At 32.4% G+C, this 20973-nt stretch overlaps 1 protein-coding gene, 1 long non-coding RNA gene and 1 other non-coding gene across 5 annotated transcripts; all 3 read left to right on the plus strand.

Moving 5' to 3' along the window:
- Positions 1-3126: 3126 nt before the first annotated feature.
- LOC115992021 lies at positions 3127-7032 on the plus strand. 2 transcript variants are annotated; one of them, XM_031116058.1, is made up of 5 exons: positions 3127-3204; positions 3344-3386; positions 5553-5672; positions 6259-6346; positions 6988-7032. In XM_031116058.1, the coding sequence occupies exons 1-5, from the start codon at positions 3195-3197 to the stop codon at positions 6994-6996; spliced, it is 270 nt and encodes an 89-aa protein (XP_030971918.1). In that variant the 5' UTR covers positions 3127-3194; the 3' UTR covers positions 6997-7032. The 2 variants fall into 2 exon arrangements, with proteins under 2 accessions (XP_030971918.1, XP_030971917.1); XM_031116057.1 differs by lacking the exon at positions 6988-7032 and having other exon boundaries at positions 6259-6510.
- A 1588-nt stretch (positions 7033-8620) lies between these two features.
- On the plus strand, positions 8621-15156 carry LOC115992022. 2 transcript variants are annotated; one of them, XR_004092396.1, is made up of 5 exons: positions 8621-8978; positions 10047-10182; positions 11865-11941; positions 12827-12882; positions 14980-15156. It is a non-coding gene; the product is annotated as an uncharacterized LOC115992022 (long non-coding RNA). The 2 variants fall into 2 exon arrangements; XR_004092395.1 differs by lacking the exons at positions 11865-11941; positions 12827-12882; positions 14980-15156 and having other exon boundaries at positions 10047-10312.
- A 5417-nt stretch (positions 15157-20573) lies between these two features.
- On the plus strand, positions 20574-20679 carry LOC115993399. The gene has a single exon (XR_004092940.1). It is a non-coding gene; the product is annotated as a small nucleolar RNA R71 (small nucleolar RNA).
- Positions 20680-20973: the final 294 nt, after the last annotated feature.

Raw genomic sequence — 20973 nt, forward strand, 5'->3', positions numbered from 1 at the left:
TTCGTGACTTGGTTCAATCGCGAAAATTGCGTGTTTTGCACAATAAGGGTCTTTTTCAAGACAGGTTTCAAAAACTTTTCATTTTCCTTCGCATCACTTAACTATTCATATTCCTGTTCCTCTTTCTCTCTTTCAAAATCACCGTGTTCACACATAAAATCTCCATATTCTCCCTCACCTCTTCACCAATCTTCAAGAACAGGTATGGGTGTTGTTTCTTTCTCAATATATTTCACACTTCTTGCCATATATCTCTTTGATTGTGTGTTTCGGTTGATATCTGTATCTCTGATGCTTGAATATGGGTATTTGTTCTTTTGGTGAAATTATTGTGTGATTGTTGTTGGTTATGTGTTTTTACACTCTGTCTTTGGCTACACAATGTGTTATTTGTAGCACACACACATTCTGTGACATGATTGTGACCATAATCTCATGATTTTAGGGTTTTCCACAATATTCCTGTGCTAATAGAGTTTGTTGTCTTGTGTGGTCTTTGTTGGTCTTTGGTGTAACATGATGTAGTGTGAAAATGTCTCCGTTCAAAAGATCAGCTGTGAAAGGAGGCAGTAGCAAAGGGAAAGAGCCCATGATTGATGTTGATGATCTTACTCCAAAGCCAAAGAAGACCCGATTCCCAACAGTAGTGTATGATCTTTGTTCATGAAAAATAATCTGCAAGCACACAGAATTGTAACAAGTAGTAAAGTGTTTTTAGAAAACGAATGTCGAACCCACAGGGATTAACTATGTTATTGAATACCAAAATTCACTAAATTAATTACTATTTGGAAAATTGAAAATAAATGGAATGTTCTACTATCTTAATTAAATTAAACTATTTAATAAAAATAAATCTACGAATACAAAACGTAAAAATCTAAAAACGTAAAATATAAATATATATATATATATATATATGATAAGAATGGATCTAGAGCGGTTGATTTTACCTAACAAATCCCACAAATTTACTCTTCCTAATTATTAAATTCTAATAATCTCCCGTTGATGATTAAAAATTCCTCAAGTATTCAATATCTTCTCTCGAATAATATCAAAAATATCTTCAACTAACAATTCCATATCTCTATGCGAATTTAATTAATTGGAGATCATTATGTACTTTGAATTTTCTGAAAAATCACACTAATCGTGGTAAAGCATCTCTACTTTAGCTCAACTAATGGTGTTTAATTCTAGAACTAAAATAACAAATCACCTCTTGGTTTCATTGTAATTCAATTGATCAATCAATAATTCGTAAAAAGAAATATCAAGCATTAAGAATAAGAATTAAACACTCGATCATGGAAATATTAAAAATAAAATAACTCAGAATATAAATTGTTTGTTCATTGCTAGACTACATCAACGCTCTAGAAAATAAAATTTAGTTCATAATAAAATTGAAAAGAAAACAAATAAAACTTATGTCTTTCATCTGAATTGGTTGATCAACATGAAGCTCTTGCCTTTGTCCTTAGATCCTCCTCTACAAAAAGACTCCCAAAAAAATACTTCAATGCGGCTGTCTGAATTTTTTCCCTAAAGAGCCTTTAAATAGGTAAAGGAATCCTATTACAAGTTGAATTCAAATTTGGAGAAAATCCCAGATTTTTAGGCTTCACTTAACCGACTATTTTGGCCCATTTAACTTCAGAATTCGGGATTTTGGTAAACTACAAAGTTGTAGCCCTTTAAATTAACTTTCCAACCTAACTTGAATCATCTCGATTGGAAATTTGAGCCCAAAGTTATGCTAAAAATACTAACTGATGCACAGGCTGGAATCCTAATCGGAATTGGACTTGGATTTGGTGCAAATTTCCTTTGATTCCTTGCTCCAGTTGAACTTAAATTTAATTGGGTTGGTCTTCTCTTGAATTCATGCCTGGTTGGATGTAAGTTGACTTGATTCAATTGGCCTAGCCCCACTTTGCATGTAAAGCCCTTGTAGATTAATCTGAAATCTTCTCATTCCTTCAAAGCACAAATGAATAGATAAATCTATATCTATATTCTATATATATATATATATATATATATATCTATATAATAGCAGAAGCTGAGAGAAAATGAGTACCTAGAATTAAGGAGGTAATGACAAATAGGAAAAATGACCATTTAAAATGCCACGTTTACAATTTTTTCTTTAAAAAACCGTACGTTGCGTCCGGAAGACTCACCTATACACCTGTTCAACCCGAAACAATCATAATAAAAGCCACTAATTGGCCCGCATGTTACACCTGTTCAGCCCAAAGCAAACGTAACAAAAGCCATCCATTTCTCACACCGAAAGGGTTTTAAAGTTACAGAGACAGTTTGCTGAAAGAGGAAAAACACAAAAGAACAAAGAGAGACAAAGAGATTTCATAAACTGCAGAAGAACAAAGATTGAAAGAGAGTTCGAAAACATTACAAAAGAGAGATCGAAAACAAATGAAGAACAGAGATCGACAAAGAGATAAATTTCAGGGCAGCCATCACCGTCTTGCAATCGGAACCGTTACCGGTGAAGGTTTTCTTTATTCTTTTTAAAATTACATGATAAATATGATTTTATATTTGATTGTTTCGATTTAGGCATTTGGGTTAGATTTGGTTTTGTTCAAGGTTATAAGATTAAATTTGGTTTATGGGTAGGGTATATGTGTTGCTTTGGATTTATTTAACTCTCTCTTGGATTCAATTGTAGATTTCATTTGTAAATGATTGATTTCAATTTCAAATCTATGTAATAAAAAATTAAAGGGTTTTTCTTAAACTTTTCTTTTTCTAGGTTTGTAGGTGGAAAGGCAAATCCTTGGAAGCAATGCAAGTCTGATTAGAAGCGGTACTACCAGCTATAGTTTCCACTCTATTGGAACCATCATTGGTAATTTTTTTTTTAATTGAATATTAAATATGCTTTATGCTTGAATTGGTTTGATTCTTAGGTACCTAGATTAGAATTTATTTTGTTTTCATTTAGGTATTTGGGTTAGGATTTATTTTTTCTATATGTTTTTGGGTTAGATTTGATTAGTTTATATTAGATTTCCTTTTCACTGTACAAGGGACGTTATAAGGCAGCAAGAGAGAGAAGAGCAAGAAAAAAAAATTGCAGACACAGAAGGTACAAGCTATGAGAGGCTTCAGTTCAACTTTGAAGTTAACAAAGAAGACAGAAGGGTTTTTCTTGATATGATATGAAATTTAGTCTCTTTCTCTCTTTATCTTTTTTTTTTTTTTTTTTTCCAAAATTTTTTTGTGCTCTTTTTTCAGTTCTAAATTTTGGATATCATAGTTTTTTACTGCGCAAATGTTAATGTTTTATTATTTATTGGCATTGTTTTAGGCACTTACGAAATATCTTCAGCCTACAATTCAAATGCTATCAGGTACTAGATCTCTTGGAGATCTCTTTTTCATAACAATCACGACTCCAAAGTCAAAACAGGGCAACATTTTTGCCAAAACAAACTTCTACTTCTCTTATTGTGTATGCTGTGTTTATATTCAATTGCTACTTTAATTAATTTCTTCTAAAGAAAAACCCATACAATATATCCCCTTTTTTTAAGTGGGCTAGGTTACTATGATTTCTAGAGAGAGGAATATGCCAATATGTCTATTTTTTTAATGCAAATCTCTTTTTCTTTCCTTGGAAGACTGACAATCACTATTTGGTTTCTCTATCCCAAAAAACTATATATATAAAAAAAGTTATTTTTGTACTCGAATAAATGCATGAATGTGTGACAAAACCCAAATACCTAAATGCTTTGGTATCTTTGTATCTATTTTATTGTTAGTTTCTATCACTCATACTGTTGAATTGTTTTGGAACATTGTGCACTGATCTTAATTTCATTGAATTTTGCATATAAACTCATGTTGCTATTGCATATAACCTCATGTTTAAGTTGTTTTTCATATTAATAAGTAGTGTGGTACTCAATTAAGGTAGATTAAGATGTTTTATCATATTTAGGTGGGGGCAGAGTCATTACATGACTTTGAGTGTCCATATTCAGAATTAGCAACATATGTGCACCTTGACGGTAAGTGTGAACTATAATATGTTGACATTTACTGGCTGTGTTAATGGTTGAATGATGAAATTTAAGTGGAGAGAAACTAGCAATGATGAACATTGGAGTGGAGGATTTTTTTTTTTTAAATGTATTTGAACAATGATAATTGGTATCAATTGTTTAGCGCACATTTTTCATAACTAAAACTTTTTGTTTTTTCTTTTGTACATGCCTGCTTTTTGTTTCCTTTTAAAGGTTACAAGATGCTACATGGGATGGATGTTGTCTACAAGAGTGAAGTAGAAGGATATCTTCCTTTATTGTTTTGGGATGTTATTCTATTGGGTCAAATATTTATAAATTTTACCATTTACCTAGAGATGGTGTCTTTAGGAAAAGTCTTTAAAAATCTCATCCACAATCCATTTGTTTCGAAGCTATTTTCTTAGAACAATGCTCACTCCTAAATCAATGTATATATATTCTTGATTCTTGATATTCAGATTATTAACAAATTAACTGTTTTTAAATGGATAACATTAGAACTACGTTTTGATCCAGTTTAGTCTTAGTGTCCTATGAGCATTCAACGTTACAACCTTATACCCAAGTCATGACATGCATGTGTTTGCGCCTGCACCCAATTAGTGACCAACAAATTGGATAATTTATGATATAATAATCCTTTGAGTTTTATAGAGTGCAACTCAATGCATCATTTTATGTTTTATGCTAATGCTATTTTTTTGTGAATATATATATATATATATATATTTTTTTTTAAAATTTTGCTAGGTCTTAATTGCTACTTAGAGCCAAAGTAGTTGAAAAAAAGGTAGAGACAAATAAGAAAATGAATATTGGTGAAATTGAGAAAAGTGCAAATATTATCAAGGTCCTAATGAAATAGGAGTTGATGGAAAAGGACAATGGTAGGAAGCATCAAGAAATTGAAAACCAAATGTACACAGCTCAAGGAAAGAGCAAGGCAATGCAGATTTATATTGGTACCAGCTCTTATCTTTTAATGATTGGTATTGAGAAAAATTCTATAATAGAAGACTTGGTTAGGCCTACCATAGCCACTTTCTTTGCACTTACATAGGCTTGGACATTTGATCTTGAGGGACCAATTTTTAGTTTCAATCAATGCAAGTACAAAATAAGGATTGGTTTTAAGGGATCTATTTTTTTCTCCCCCCTACCTCAAGATATATTTTTTGTTTGACTTTGTATTCTTGGAATTAATTGTCCTCTTTGCAATATAAATTGGGGAGTTACAATAAGAATCCTATAATGGTGATGAGGTGTTTTGTATTTTCCTCATTATGTTTCATTTGAATATATTTCATGCATAAACACAAATTAAGATGGATTTTATAATGTCCTAAAACAATAAAAAATAAAGTTAAAAAAAAAATAGGGAAATTTGTTTTCTTTTTGTTTTTTTTCTTTTTCTCTTTGTCTCCTTGTTTCTTTCAATTCATTTTTTTTACTCCAGGTATTGAGTTTGTGGTTTGCATGTTTAAGGAAACACAAGCTCGGGAAAATCAAATCTTCAACTTTATTAGTTGTGGTGCAAAATACTAAACTGAAGGGGGAACAGCCATCGGGCAATGAATATCAAACCCTTCTTCTGTATCTAAAGAGGTACTAACTAACTTTGTTTATTCATTTTTTTATGTTGTTTGGTAATGGTTTTTTTGCTAATCAGAGTAGTTTGTTTGTTTTGGTTTGATTTCTTTATTGGTTAAGATATTTACTGACTCACACCGTTTCTATAATTTATAACTTAGTCTTGCATCATGCGGGTACAATGATGAAAACATATGTCGCATTACATTTAAAAATTTCCATGCGCTGGTACATCTGCAAGCTCATTACTTGCTCTATATAATACCTTTCTAAATAGGCTTAACTACTCAAGTAGTTGGTTGCAATCCCACGGTGCTTTTACTTAGTTGTGCTTATTTTGTCTTGGGTGTAATTTTTGGGTGGATTCATGTTGCAAAACATTCATCGCATTCCCATTTGGAACAAGCAAACTATGTGTTTGATAAAATGTCTTACTCACTTTTGCAAGTTCAAGTCAACTTCACACAAACACTAATGTTATAGCTGTGTTAATCATGCCATACATTTGACTTCCAAATTTCATTTTCTCATGTTCATTAATGGTTTAATGTTGTGTCTATGGAGGGCAACGGTACAATTACAATTCCAATGTCACATGCAGCCAAACTGGTTTCAATGTCTGCTTTGACCATACAGAAGCTGCCAATGCAATTGTTGCGTCCAAAGTACTCTTTACTAACAGTGACAAAGTGAGGTTTGCTGGGCTGTTTTTCTCTTTCCTTTCTCAATTCCTCTAATAGTATTTGAAGAAATCCTTGAACCAAATTTCCCCTACCTCCGTCCAAAAATTTCTGCCTTTGCAAAATTGTTAAGATGGACATGCAATTTATATTGGAGTTACACGCGCCAAATGTGTGACACTTGCAAATTAAGGAGATGTTTTATTAGTTATTTAGTGCCAAGAACTTACAAATCTTTATTCTTATTTTAATTAGAATGTAATAATGCTGGATTTTTAATGGATTGTAGCGTTTGGGTAGTAATGAGCTTGAGGGAGGGCATCCATTTTATTATATTAACAGTTCGTAGAGAACACATATATGGCTCATTGATCTTACTTTCCTAACTTTTTTTTTTTCCTCATAGATAGAGCTTAAATTTTTATAAGCAAAACTAATTAAGTTTTGTGTTATTTCAATATTGCATAGCATGGGGTAAGTTTGTCTAATTCCCATTATTAGTTCAAAATTTTATGGAGACTTTGTGGCTGAATGAGTTTCAAGATTCAAATTTTAATAGGCTGGGTGTTGTTTTTATGTGTTTTAATTCAAGTTGTGACCAAACGATAATTGGAAAAAAATTTCTCCTAATTTTAATGGTTTGGTTGCGGGAAAAATGAGCAATGCATTCATGCTTCAATGTAGCACGGGCGTCATATTTTGCAAATCATAAACCTAGGTGAATTCTATTCCATATTCCCTTTGGTGGAAGAATTGACTGGATCAGTAAAATACTAATGTTTTGGCATGCCTTATGAACTCCTTTTTTCTTTTACGTGAATATTGATATTGGGACTGGTATAGTAAGTAATTCTAATTGAATATTTAACTGCAATTATTAGAATTGGAAAAAATGTGTGTATGTGTATGTGTTGATCATCCTTATGTTTGGTTTATTGCTTTACCATGAAGCTGCAATTTATATTAGACACACTTAATTTTGAAAGTGTCTAATATAATACTTATTAAACAAAGTATAGAAAAAATGGAGACATACAATGTAAGCCCACTTCCCCCTCCACATATGAACCAACTAGAAATTCTCAAACTCAATAAAAGTATGACAATCCTGCTTACCTAACAAGTCTCTTGTATAAGCAACTATGGTGTACAATTAAATAATGAGCCAAGAAAAAGAGATATTTTAAAACTTGAAAAAAGCAAAGTTACTATCCATTATTGTTCTTATTATCACAATTTGTTTGTCACTAATGAATAATTATTTGAATGATAATATATACTTCCTTTTACTTTTGGAGAGAAGTTCCAGGGCAATGCAAGATGGACTCAAGGAAATCCTTGGGCTGACACTTAATTGAAATGGCCAGTGCAAGTTATATCCCATGAAGAAGTACTCCAATGTATATAGTTTTAGGTATTGGACATTATATGCTTAAATATACTATGTTATTAAATAAAGTTCATTAATATGTTAAATGATCCCGCGCACTGTGCGGGTTAAACACTAGTATATATCATAGCAAAAGCTGAGAGAAAGTGGAATCCTAAAATTAAGGATGTGCTGACAAATAGGAAAAGTGACCATCTAAAATTTAGACATGTTTAAATTAAAAAATGATACATTATATTGTTTAGCAATCCTACACACCATTTAAAAGCCTCTTATTATAAACTAGCCTCTGACCACGCGCTTACGCGCCTGCTCAAATGCTTTTTTATTTTTGGATAAATATTAATAATTTGCATTTATTATAATTTGAGACTTCTACTTTTTCCAATTAAAAAAAAAAAAAAAAAAAAAAAAAAAAAAAAAAAAAACCTAAGGGTGTAATGAAATTTAAAAAAAAAAAAAATTGAAAAAAAAAGAGGACAGAAGAAACAAATACATTGTAATGAAGTAAAAAAAAAAAAATGAATACGTGGAGTGAGTTTTGTAGATTGGAGGAGTCTTAAAACTAACAAAAGAGTAATCCTATTTTGTAGGAAGTTAGTAAGTAGAAGTAGAAATTTAAATCAACGTAAAAATAGAAGTTTATTAGAAGTAAGAAGATATTCCAACATAGAAGTAGAGATTTATTATTTTTGTCAATTTACTATTTTAACCCCATTTTTAAGTTTATGTAAGGATATTTTTTATAGTAAAAAAATAATAACTAACTTTCTTTTTTCAATTTACTATTTTAATCTCATTTTTAAATTATTGATTAATTACTTTAGAGATATTTTTATCATAAAACAAATAATAACTAATTTTCTGAATACTAACATACAGATATCAAAAAATTAACCGGTGAAAATTATGCACCAAGATAGAAATAGAGAGGAGCAATGAGGGCACGGAGAGTAACAGAGGAAGAGAGAGGCGATTTTGCAGACCCAAAACACCGTTTACCGCAAAACAAAACCCAATTCTCTTCTAAAAACTGAAATTAAAACCCATAACTCCTCTGTCTTCTCAGAAAGATTGCTACATGGAGAAAGGAGAAAGAGAGATCGACAAAAAAGAGAGACAGAGAAATAGAGAGGCAGAGATAGAGAGAAGGGCGCCGCCCAGATCTCCTGCCATCACTGTAAGGGCGCCTTCCATTTTTCCTACTACACAGAGATGAGAAGGAGACAAACATTGAGAGGACTACCACTTGTAAGCTTTTCGTCTTTTTCATTCTTTCTTTAGATCTGGGTATGGGTATGAAATATGAATTAGTTTTGAGAAATTTGGTTGGATTGATTTTTATTTAGGTATTTGGGTAACATTAGGTTTTGATTTGATTTTTTGAAATTTTGGTTTTATATGATTTAGGTTAAAAATGGTTAAAATTAAATACGAACGAAAGTTCAATTAAGGAATTGAGAGATATGGAGATAGAGAGAGACAGATATAGATACAGAGAAATAGATACAGTCCGGTAAGGGTTTTTTATTTTTTATTTTTTTTTCTTCTTTTTCTTAGATCTGGGTAGAAGACAATATTTCAATTCCCTTTTCTTAGATCTGGAGATAAAGTTTGATCAACTATATTAAGGGTTTGCACTAAACACCGTTTAAAGGAATAAGAGAGATTTGTTTTCTTATTAAGGTCTTGCTTTAAAATTGGTTTTGACCAACGGTCACAATCATAACTAGAGAAGAAGAAGAGAAAGGAGGTGGAGCAAACACAGGCAAAGAAAGGAAAATATTTTTTTATTTTTTCAAATCCACAATTCTTATAATATTGCCAACAGGTATAACCCAAAAAATTGAAAAACAAAATTGTTGGATATTGTTGTGTTTTGCTATATAAAATTATGAATGAAATAATTAATTTTTAAATGTCAGTTTTAAAATATTTTTATGTATTTCTCTTTTATTTAATAAAACTCAATTACTGGATATGTAAATTCAAGTGCTATTTGGGAAGATAGGAAGTAGTTTGTTTCTCTTAATATTTCCCAAGTTTTTTCTTTCTTAATTTTTGAAATTTAAATATGCTTGATTAATCTTTTTCCTCCTATAACTGATGCTTTGATTTTAGTATTTTTTTCTGTTTATTTGGTATTAATTTTTCAATCTACCTAGAGAGGTTTAATTAATTTTTGGTTGGTTAGAGTGCTTGGTAGACCCCATAGCATTTGCTGCTAAACATGTTGAAATTCTTCTTCTCCTTTAATATATGAGACATTTGGTAATTTTCCTATTTGTTTGTACGACTGATTTTTCTATCTGTGTATAGAACAGAAAGTAGAAAAGGTCAAGAGAGAATCAAAAGCATGTCCAACAAAGGATGTAATTTCACCATGATTGGTTGGAGATTTGGAGTTGACGGAATACCCCTTCACTTTCTCTAAAACAATCTATCACTAACACAGGTTGTATTTCTTCTTCACCTTTCTTATATGAGACACTTTGTACTTCTTTCTATTTGTTTTTAGGACTTCCATTGCTTCTGTTAAATACCTCTTCACACTGATCTTATTTTAAAATAATTTTTTATGCCAATTTTTAGTGTATATTGCCATGAACAACTTGAAGATTAGTTTTCTGGTGCTTATTAATTATATGTTACTGAATCACACTAATACAGAATACTTCTTTGGCCTTTAAATAGTGACATGCATTGATCTCACAACTGATATGGTTTATGTATATTGTTTATCTTAAATTTTTTTTACAAAGATTGTTTTATCTTAATTGATTGCACCTTGAATTTTACATATGATGTGATTGTTAGATTACCAAAATCTTCAATTTTTTTCATTTTTTTCTCTTGGAATATTTGGATTCATTTTTTTAGGGTACTCCAGACTTATAATTCAAAGGTTACGATATTTAGATTGTTTTAATAGTTGGACTTCTAATTAATCTCTTATCCTATCGTCTTCAATTAGGTTTGTTGTCAATTTAGGGATTTCATTGAAATAAGGGAAACAACCTAGAAGATCAAATTCTAATTGAATTGTTATTAGGAAATTTCATTTTTGGGGTTTTGTTCCTTTGCTTTCATGAATTTCAGTTTCATATTTTGTTTTGTTCCTATTTTTTTGGCTTGCTATCTGGGTCATTAGAGAAGAAGAAGGGTTATTAGATAAGAAGAGAAAGGTAGTGGAACAAACACAAGCCATGAAGGGAAAAGGTTTTTATGGTGATTGTTGGATGTGCCCAACAACATGGTTTTTATGGTATAATGTGGACTGATTTTTTAACAACTTAAACCGTTTCACGCCACTTAATAAAACTCCTGAATTGCCACACCCTTAATCAAATGGCACCCACCTCAAAGAAAAGATGAATCCCCTTCATTCGGTAAAAGAAAAAATGGCAAAATAAAATCTCTTCCTCCCAATTTTCAATTTGACACCCACTCTGTTTCGCTTCTTTTCTGCAGCACCTACATCCAAGGTTAGCATTTTGTTATTTGATGTGTTATACTCTTTATTTTGATGCTTTCTTCCTGATTTATCATAATCCAGTTTTTTTTTTTGGTGGCATCATGGGGTTTAGCTCTTGAATATGTGTAGAAAAAAACATGTTTACCCTTGAATAATGGTTGATTTTTCAATGTTGCTGAGCATCTACTATCTGAAACTAAAAAGTCTAAAACCCCTTTAATGATTGTGCTGTTTTCCGTTTGATTGTATATTTATTTACAGGAATGAATGAATATTTTTTGGCAGTAAATTATGTTTTTTTTTTTTTTAATTGAATTTGATTAACGCTTTTATTTATTTATTTTAATTTTGGGTAAATTAAATAGCCAACATATTGCTTAAAATTATATCGTTGAATATTTAGGGATTATTTACTAAAGATTGTTGTGTGGTGTACACATTAATGTTTAGATTAGTTTGTTAATCTTTAGAAAAAGCTTTTTATTTTAAAAAAAAATTGTTATGTGTGATTAATCTTACATTTTTTTTTTTTTGAATAAATCCAGATTAAAACATTTGCGAAACTTTGCATACATCTATAGTTTCTTTTGTAGTCTCTCTTTCTTCTTATTCACTGTATTTAAAAAAATCCTTCTTTTGCCTGTCCTTTTGTCGAAGCACAGATTTACACTGTTCTCTACCAGATACGATGGTTTGGTATTTTGCAAGAAGAGATACCGAATCATATTGAAAGGTTTAGGTTAGCATGATTTTCCTTTTGTTTCTCTCCTTTTTTTTTGGGTTACGTTTTTTTCATTTGATGTCTTTGGGTTTGAATTAGTTTTTTCCCTGCACAATATAGTCAGAATTGTTTTTGAAGTATTTGGTTTCAATTAAATTTTTTTTCTTCAGTAAATTGACCTGTAAAAGTATTGTCTGTCTTATTTTTCTTAAAGTCTAGAACTTCACTTTTTAATTCCTTTTTACCTTTTCCTTTGTCTTGGTATTTTAAAAGTTTATATGTTTTCATTATAGATAAAAGTCTATGTTACAAAAAATATATAACGAAAGCAGTTGATGAAGAAGAAATTAGTAAGCATGTATTTATATATATATATATTTTTTTGTGTCTTAGTAAATAGGTAACATTTGGTCAATGGGATTTGGATCTGAATTTAACTTGGTAGCTGTTCCTAATTGGTAGACTCTGTTTTGAATCCAGATTGTTTGATTAAAATTCCCAGAGGACCAAAAAAAATTTTTGTTACTTGCCAAAACTTGCAAATCATCCAATCCTATTTCTTAAGATATGTGGATCAGTTTTGCCAATTGAATAGTGGTTAATAGTATTACTATTATATTTGTACTCCAAGTGATTTTACTGACAAAGTCACAAAGTAGTACCACCTTAGTAGCATAGGTTGCCTGTTCTCCATGACGCAGGTCACTACCATCTTAATTATTCTTTACATCTTTTTGCATATGTGACCAAATTTACTTCTACATTTTTTGTGGATGGAATGTGTATAGGAACTCGGTTTGTATTTTGTAGAACCTGTTTTACATTGATGTTTATTAGATTTATGTATTTTCAACATCTTTTTTTTTCTTTTTATTTTTTTCACGTGTTTTTGTGGTAGCACAGAAGCAGATAAGATCATTGGTTGTTGTTCAAGAAGAGTTACTAAATTAAATTGAAAGGTCAGGATAGCATAATTTTCCCTTTGTTGCTTTTATTTTTAAATGAATGTCTTTCTCATTTGTTAATGCTTGATAATTAAAAAAAAAAACCAGAAACAGCATATGCAGATTTTCACACATGTACTTTGTAACCAAAAAAAAAACTATTAAAATTACTTTTGATCCTTTACAATGTTATCATAGAAAAAAGAATATATATATATGTATATATATAATGCAATAGTAGCATGCCAAAGATTATATATAATGCAATGGTAGCATGAGAAAGAAGGTGGATGATAATGTTTGAGAAGAGAACCAAAACAAAATGGCATGGAAGACGAAATAATTTCCAAACTGTGTGTATTAGAAATGGTCCTACACTAGCTAGGAAAAGCAGGAGAATGGTCATGGGAACAATTGGAACCATCTTCTACTAGAGTTTCATTTATACTTACGTTTGATTTAGTTGCTCTAAAGGAATGGCCAATATGCACATATTATGCTATTTCTTGAGGCGCCAGTAAATTAAAGCATCAATCATTGCAGGAAACAAAAAAGTCCATCAACATTTAGAAAATACAAATGACACAAACCTTTGAAAGTTTTCTATAAAATATTTTAGAATTGTTATGATATAATGTTTATACAATTAAAGTTTGAAGTTGGTTGATTTCAACACTCAATTAAATTGTATTATGCTATTGCTAGAATTTCATTGTATTTAGAATATATATCCTGAATATTAGTTTTAATTTTGATCCCCGATTACAACTAATTGTGCTCTAATGTGTTTCTTTATTACATTATAGGGAAAGTTTTTCTTAGACAATCTGACAACATTCTTAAATTTCTTGGATCAATGGTCTGCATTTAGGCGAAACTCAATGATTTTTTTTTATCCTGTATTTCTGTTTGTTGTTCTACATTTTCCTTTGGTGTAGAATTTTGTGAGACTATTTACTACTGTAGTTTGATGCATTTCATGGATTAATACTACAGCATTTGAGTATCATAATATTTTAATTATTAATTATTGTTTGTGGAAGTCACCTATATTTGCTTCTACAAAAAACAAAGACAATTATAATCTCTATTGGACCGCCATAATTTTATTTTGGTAATCTTTTGTACCTTTGGAACATGTTTTGAATAATAAATTATTGGAGTAAAAAACACATAAAAAGAAAAAAAACACTTTCTTTTTGCTTGAGTGCATAGGTGGTAGAGGAATACAAATTTTCTAAATCTATTTCTAAAAGGTCTATATAAAATTTTGTTGACTGACCACGAAATTTCAAGATTTTATTTTGGAAGTCTCTATGAAATACTCTCAAGATTCACGTCTTTTTCTTGCAAGTAATTATTTGATTTTTTTTTTTTTGGTATTATCTTAAAGAAAAAAATGTTTATATTTTTAGTTACCATGTCTTTTGTAATAAATAAAAGGATCCCGCACATTGTGCGGGTTATAAGCTAGTATAAATAAAAATCAAATCAAATCAAAAGAAATAAAGGAAAACCAACAATTTTAATAAATAAGAGGATAATAAAAATCATGTAAAAATTACACTTATCAAATTCCCCCAAACTTAAACTTTGCTAGTCCTTGAGCAAAGAAAGAAAAAATAAAAAAAGAACAACTTAAACAAGCTTTGCTTCATAAATTTAAATTTTTTTCTTCTTCTTGCCTCAAATATCTGCAGAAAGCTTATAATTCAAATGAATCATTCCGAATTAATCAAGTTCAAAAGTTAATTCAAAACTCAACTCCATCGCATTATCATTCTCACTTCATCATTAGCTTCCCGGATAGTTTTATGCAAACAAGTAAATAAGTACGGATCTCTAAAAACTCCAAAAGCTTGCTTTTTAAATCACTCCCCACTAATATACAACAAAATATTACCCAAGATCAGTAGGTCTTATTAGGCTTGTGATGTATGGCCATGGTGAGCGCTATAAAGAAAAGATAAGGTTTTAAGCAAATAGAGCACTCTCACTTCTAAAATATAATTTTTCTCAATCCTTTGAATATCTCAAAATACCTCTCTTCATCAAAATTTTTTTTTTTTTTACTTACTTCTAGTCGTCACTTATCTTTTGATGTGAATGCAGGCATTTGTGATGGATGCACCCAGTTACTCAACAAGTCACAAACTTGAAGTGCTTTTGCATGCTCATATTTCAAGTTACAATTTGATGTAAGAGTAAACATTGGTAATGAATACCCCTAGTTACTAAGCAACTCAAAACATTAGAGTAAATGGAACTTTGTACAATTTTCTTCTTCTTCTTCTTTTTCTTCTTCTTCTTCTTCTTCATTTCTTTTCAAACACTCATATATCTTCTCTTTTCTTCAACCTAGTGTAAGAATAGATCAGTTGGATAACTAGGGATAAAGATAATAAAGAGGTAAGCTTGAAAGGCTCAATCATTTCAAAGAATGCCTAAATCACTTCCCAAGTAATATTCTGTATAATTCAACAAGTTCTAGAATAAGTAGAGGCTATCTAAATTTACAAAATTCACATAAAATTTCTCTAGGTATGCACAATGATTAATGATCATATCAATTTAAACAAGATCAAGTAAAGAATTAACAACTGGACTTAAGCAATGAGAATGATTCCTAAAAATTATAAGAATTTCAACCATATTCTTATAATAGGCATTTTTTTTAAAAATATTAAAAATAAAATCCCTTCCCCCAAACTTAAATTTCACATTGTCCTCAATGGGAAAAAGGAAGACAAATTAAATAAAAGAATGAGAAAGGAGAAGAGATGCTCCCCTGATTTTTTTTTTTTTTTTTTTATTGAATATTTTTCCTTGAGGTGCAGCCGTGTACCCATTGAAGATTTCTTTGGTCTCTTTATTCCTACAAAGTGAAAGAAAAACAATAAGGTAAAAGAAAAAAATAAAAAATAAAAAAAAAAAAAAAAAAAAAACTTGGGTTGCCTCCTAAAAGCGCTTTATCTAATGTCTGTAACTAGATGTGATCCTCTCATTTTTTTTTACTGATGAGATCGATGGAGCATTTTTCTAATTTAAAGTCTCCATCCATATAGGGTTTTAATCTCTGTCCATTTACTTTAAATGTCCCCTTTTCTTCATGATGGACTTCAACCGCCCCATAGGGGAAAACTTGGGTTACCACAAACGGTCCTGACCACCGAGAGCACAACTTTCCTGGAAAAAGTCGAAGTCTTGAGTTAAATAATAGAACTTTTTTCCCAACTTCGAATTCCCCTACTTAGAATATGCTTATCATGCCATCTCTTGGTTTTATCATTGTAAATTTGAGCATTCTCATAAGCATCATTGCGAAACTCATCCATCTCATTGATTTGCAATATTCTCTTCTTGCCAGCTACTTGTAGATCAAAGTCCAGTATCCTTGTCACCCAATAGGCTCTGTGTTCTAGCTCCACCGGTAGATGGCATGCTTTTCCATAAACAAGCCGGTATGGTGACATCCCGATCGGTGTTTTGAATGCTGTTCTATAGGCCCATAAAGCATCATCTAATTTTCTCGCCCAGTTTGTACGAGAGATATTCACGGTCTTTTCCAATATACGCTTCAGCTCTTGATTAGATACCTCGACTTGTTTGCTCGTTTGAGGATGGTATGGTGTCGTCACGTGAAGTGTAACTCCATACTTAGCTAGTAGTGCTTCAAATTGGCGATTGCAAAAATGCTTTCTGCCATCACTGATTATTGCCCTTGGAGTGCCGAATCGGGAGAAGATATTCTTTCGTAGAAAATTCACTACGACTCTCGCATCATTAGTCGGCAAGGCGACTGCTTCCACCCATTTGGAGACATAATCTACAGCCACTAAAATAAATTTGTTAAAGTATGAGGATGGAAAAAGACCCGTGAAATCTATACCCCAAACATCAAATAATTCAATAACTAAAATATTGTTTAAAGGCATCTCATGTTTCCTAGAAATATTTCCAACTCTTTGACAATGGTCACACAAATTAACAAATTTAAATGCATCTTTAAAAATAGATGGCCAATAAAACCTGGATTGTAGAATTTTTGCCGCTGTTTTTGCACCACCAAAGTGGCCGCCAACTTCCAATGAATGACAATGTCTGAGTATGTTCTCCATCTCCTCCTCGGGCACACATCTTTTGATTATCTGGTCCGCAAAGTGTCGGTATAAAAAAGGTTCTTCCCAAAAATAATATTTCAAGTCGGAGAAGAACTTCTTCTTTTGTTGATATGTCATCCTGGGAGGTAGAATTCGCGACACCAAGTAGTTGACTATGTCAGCGTACCATGGAACAACTTGGATAGCCATCAAATGCTCATCCGGGAATGCTTCTTTTATTTGAAATTGCTGCTCATCATTCGTACCTTGAAGCTTCATCCAAGATAAGTGATTTGCTACCAAATTTTCAATACCCTTCTTGTCCTTAATCTCCAAATCGAATTCTTGTAGAAGCAAAATCCATCGAAGCAATCTTGGTTTAGCATCCTTCTTTGCAAGCAAGTACTTCAGAGCAGAGTGATCGATGTAGACATTCACCTTCAAACCTATCAAGTAAGAACGAAATTTGTCAAAACCAAAAACAACTGCTAATAATTCCTTTTTAGTAGTGGCAGAATTCAGTTGAGCTTCTGTTAAGTCCTACTTGCATAATAAATAACATGAAATTTTTTATCTTTTCTCTGCCCTAAAATAGCCCCTATAGCATCACTGGCATCACACATTAATTCAAATGGTAAATTCCAATCCGGTGACACAATTATAGGTGCTGAAATTAATTTCTTTTTTAGTGTTTCAAAAGCATGCAAGCATTCATCAAAACATTCAAATCGAGTGCCTTTAATCAACAAATTGTAAAGAGGTTTAGTAATTTGGGAAAAATCCTTAATAAACCGTCTGTAGAATCCGGCGTGTCCCAAGAAACTTCTCACTCCCTTCACATTGGCTGGTGGTGGGAGTTTTTCGATCACTTCTATTTTTGCTTTGTCAACTTCAATTCCCTAAGAGGAAATTCGGTGGCCCAGCACTATCCCTTCCTCTACCATGAAGTGGCATTTTTCCCAGTTCAATACTAAATTTGTCTCCTCGAATCTCTGCAAAACTGACGATAAGTTAGACAAACAATTATCAAAATAATATCCAAAGATAGAGAAGTCATCCATGAAGACTTCTAAAAAATTTTCCACCATGTCCGAGAAGATGGAAATCATGCATCTTTGAAATGTGGCTAGCGCATTGCAAAGGCCAAAAGGCATCCGCCTATATGCAAATGTTCCATATGGACAAGTAAAAGTGGTCTTCTTTTGATCTTCAGGCGTGATGGCTATTTGGTTATAACCAGAGTATCCATCCAAAAAACAGTAGTAAGCATGCCCTGCAAGTCTTTCTAGCATTTAATCAATAAAAGGTAAAGGAAAATGATCTTTCCGAGTTGCATCATTAAGTCTTCTGTAATCTATGCACATTCGCCATCCCATGACTGTCCTTGTTGGTATAAGTTCATTATTATCATTTTTTATCACGGTTATTCCACCTTTCTTTGGGACGACTTGTATTGGACTTACCCATGCGCTGTCCGAGATAGGATAAATAATTCTGGCATCTAATAGCTTCAGCACTTCTTTATGCACCACTTCTTGCATTGATGGATTCAATCTTCTCTGGGGTTGGACAATCGGCTTATATTTATCCTCCATTAAAATCTTGTGTGTGCAAATTGAAGGACTAATTCCTTTGATGTCAGAGATGGTCCAACCCAAAGCCATTTTGTGTTCTCGCAAGATTCTCAGCAACTTTTCCTCCTCTACTGTTAATAATAACTGGAAAAGTAGAGTCTTGGCCTAAGAAAGCGTACCTTAAATTTGATGGAAGCAGTTGAGCTCAAGTTTAAGTGGTTCCTCTGGTGGAGATGTTGGCTGACATGATTTTAAGTCTTCTACTTTTGGTTGCATTGAAGAAGGAAAGAGTGGTGTAGCCTCAAAATATCTTTCACACTCTTTAACCTCTTCATCTTTGAATTTAACAAGTGTAGAGCGAGTAAGACATACCTCAAGTGGTAACTTTAGAAAATCAATTGCACAAGTCTCATCGGCCATGATCACGTCTCGGTCACTTATTTGAAAACAAGAATGTGTCTCAAAAGGAAATTTCATAGGCTTAAATACATCAAAAGTGACCTCATCCTCTCCAACCCTCAAAACAAGTTTTCCTTGCTGGACATCAATTAAGGTTCTCCCCGTCACAAGGAAAGGTCGACCCAATATCAAAGGGATCTCCTCGTCCTCATCCATATCAAGGACAATGAAGTCAGCCGAGAAGACGAACTTGTCAACTTTTACTAATACGTCCTCAATGACTCCTCTTGGATATTTAATAGATCTATCTGCCAATTGTAAAGAGATAGTGGTCGGCTTTACTTCTCCAAGAGCCAATTTCCTGAAAACAGAGAGAGGCATTAGATTAATACTTGCCCCTAAATCACATAAAGCTCTATCAAAATAAGATTTTCCTATAGTGCAAGGGATAGTGAAACTCCCCGGATCTTTCAGCTTAGGCGATAGCTTCTTTTGTAAGATTGCACTACTCTCCTCTGTCAGCATTACTGTTTCATGCTCCTCCAATTTCCACTTCTTTGATATAATATCCTTCAAAAATTTAGCAAATTTAGGCATTTGTTCCAAAGCTTCAATGAGAGGAATATTAATATGCAATTGCTTAAATATACTTAGAAATTTAGAAAACTGATCATCTGCATTATTTTTTGTTAATCTTTGCGGAAAAGGAATTGGTGGATCATAAATTGAAGGAGAATAAGTCTCAAAAGTAACTTCCCTGGATCTTTTGGATTTTGAAGCTTTTTCATTCTCCTTAGTCTTCTCAACTTGCTCCACTTCTTTCATCTCTGACTTGGCTTCCTTCATCTTTGACTCCTCATTATCCACAGCTTCATCTTGTTTGGCATTTGTTACTTTTGGCTCCTCATATGTTCGCCCACTTCTCAATGATATTGCCTTTGCATGTTCTTTCGGATTGGTGACAGTGTTGCTCGGAAAAGTTCCTGTAGCCCTCTCTGTGAGCATGCTTGAGAGTTGACCGATCTGCACCTCAAGATTACGGATTGAAGCTGAGTTGTTTTGGATTGCCACGTCTGTCTTCTGTATGTACTGCATGAACATGTCCTCAAGTGTTGGCTTCTTCTCTTGCTGTGGAAATTGCTGAGGTGGTTTAGCCAGCCCTTGGTTATTGCTCCATGAGAAGTTGGGGTGATTCCTCCATCCAGGATTGTACGTGTTCGAGTATGGATTATTTTGACGTTGAAAATTTGACACGTAATTTGCTTGTCCATAACTCAATTGGGCAAAAGGATTTCCCATTTGGCAGTCGACACTTGAATGATTTCCTGCACAATGATCACAAACAACATTAGTTTGAATAGCATTAACATTCATTTTACCTAGTTGTTGAGACAAAGTTGCCATTTGTACCGCTAATGAGGTAATAGAATCAAGTTCTAAAACTTCAGCTGTCTTTCTTGGCATTGCTCTTTCTGTAGGCCATTGATAGTTGTTGGATGCCAATTCTTCCAGAAGTTCATAGGCTGCCTCATGAGTTTTACTCATTAAAGCTCCACCAGCTGCTACATCAACCATAGACCTGTTTGTAGTTCCTAGACCATTGTAGAATGTTTGCACTTGAAGCCATGCTGGAAGGTCATGATGAGGACACCTTCGCAATAATTCTTTGTAGCTCTCCCTGCTTCATATAATGATTCACCCTCAAATTGGATGAACGTGGTGATATCATTCCTTAACTTTGCTGTCTTTGCGGGAGGGAAATATTTTGCTAAAAATTTTTGTGCCAACTCCTCCCATGTAGTAATGATGCCTTGTGGCAAAGAATTCAACCAAACTTTTGCTTTATCCCAAAGTGAGAAGGGAAAAAGCCTTAATTGAATCGCATCATCTGTCACTCTGTTATGTTTAAAAGTATCACAAATCTCCAAGAAATTTGCAATATGGACATTAGGATCCTCTTGTGACAGCCCCCCAAATTGGACAGTCTGTTGTATCATCTGAATGATGGCCGACTTGATCTCAAAATTATTGGC

This window comes from Quercus lobata, chromosome 5 (assembly GCF_001633185.2).
Source record: "Quercus lobata isolate SW786 chromosome 5, ValleyOak3.0 Primary Assembly, whole genome shotgun sequence".
NCBI lineage: Eukaryota > Viridiplantae > Streptophyta > Magnoliopsida > Fagales > Fagaceae > Quercus > Quercus lobata.

Coding starts and splice junctions, on each gene's coding strand:
- LOC115992021 (XM_031116057.1), top strand. Junction 3,387..5,552: donor TACAATTCAAATGCTATCAG/GTACTAGATCTC, acceptor TGCATGTTTAAG/GAAACACAAGCTCGGGAAAA. Junction 5,673..6,258: donor CTTCTTCTGTATCTAAAGAG/GTACTAACTAAC, acceptor TGTCACATGCAG/CCAAACTGGTTTCAATGTCT.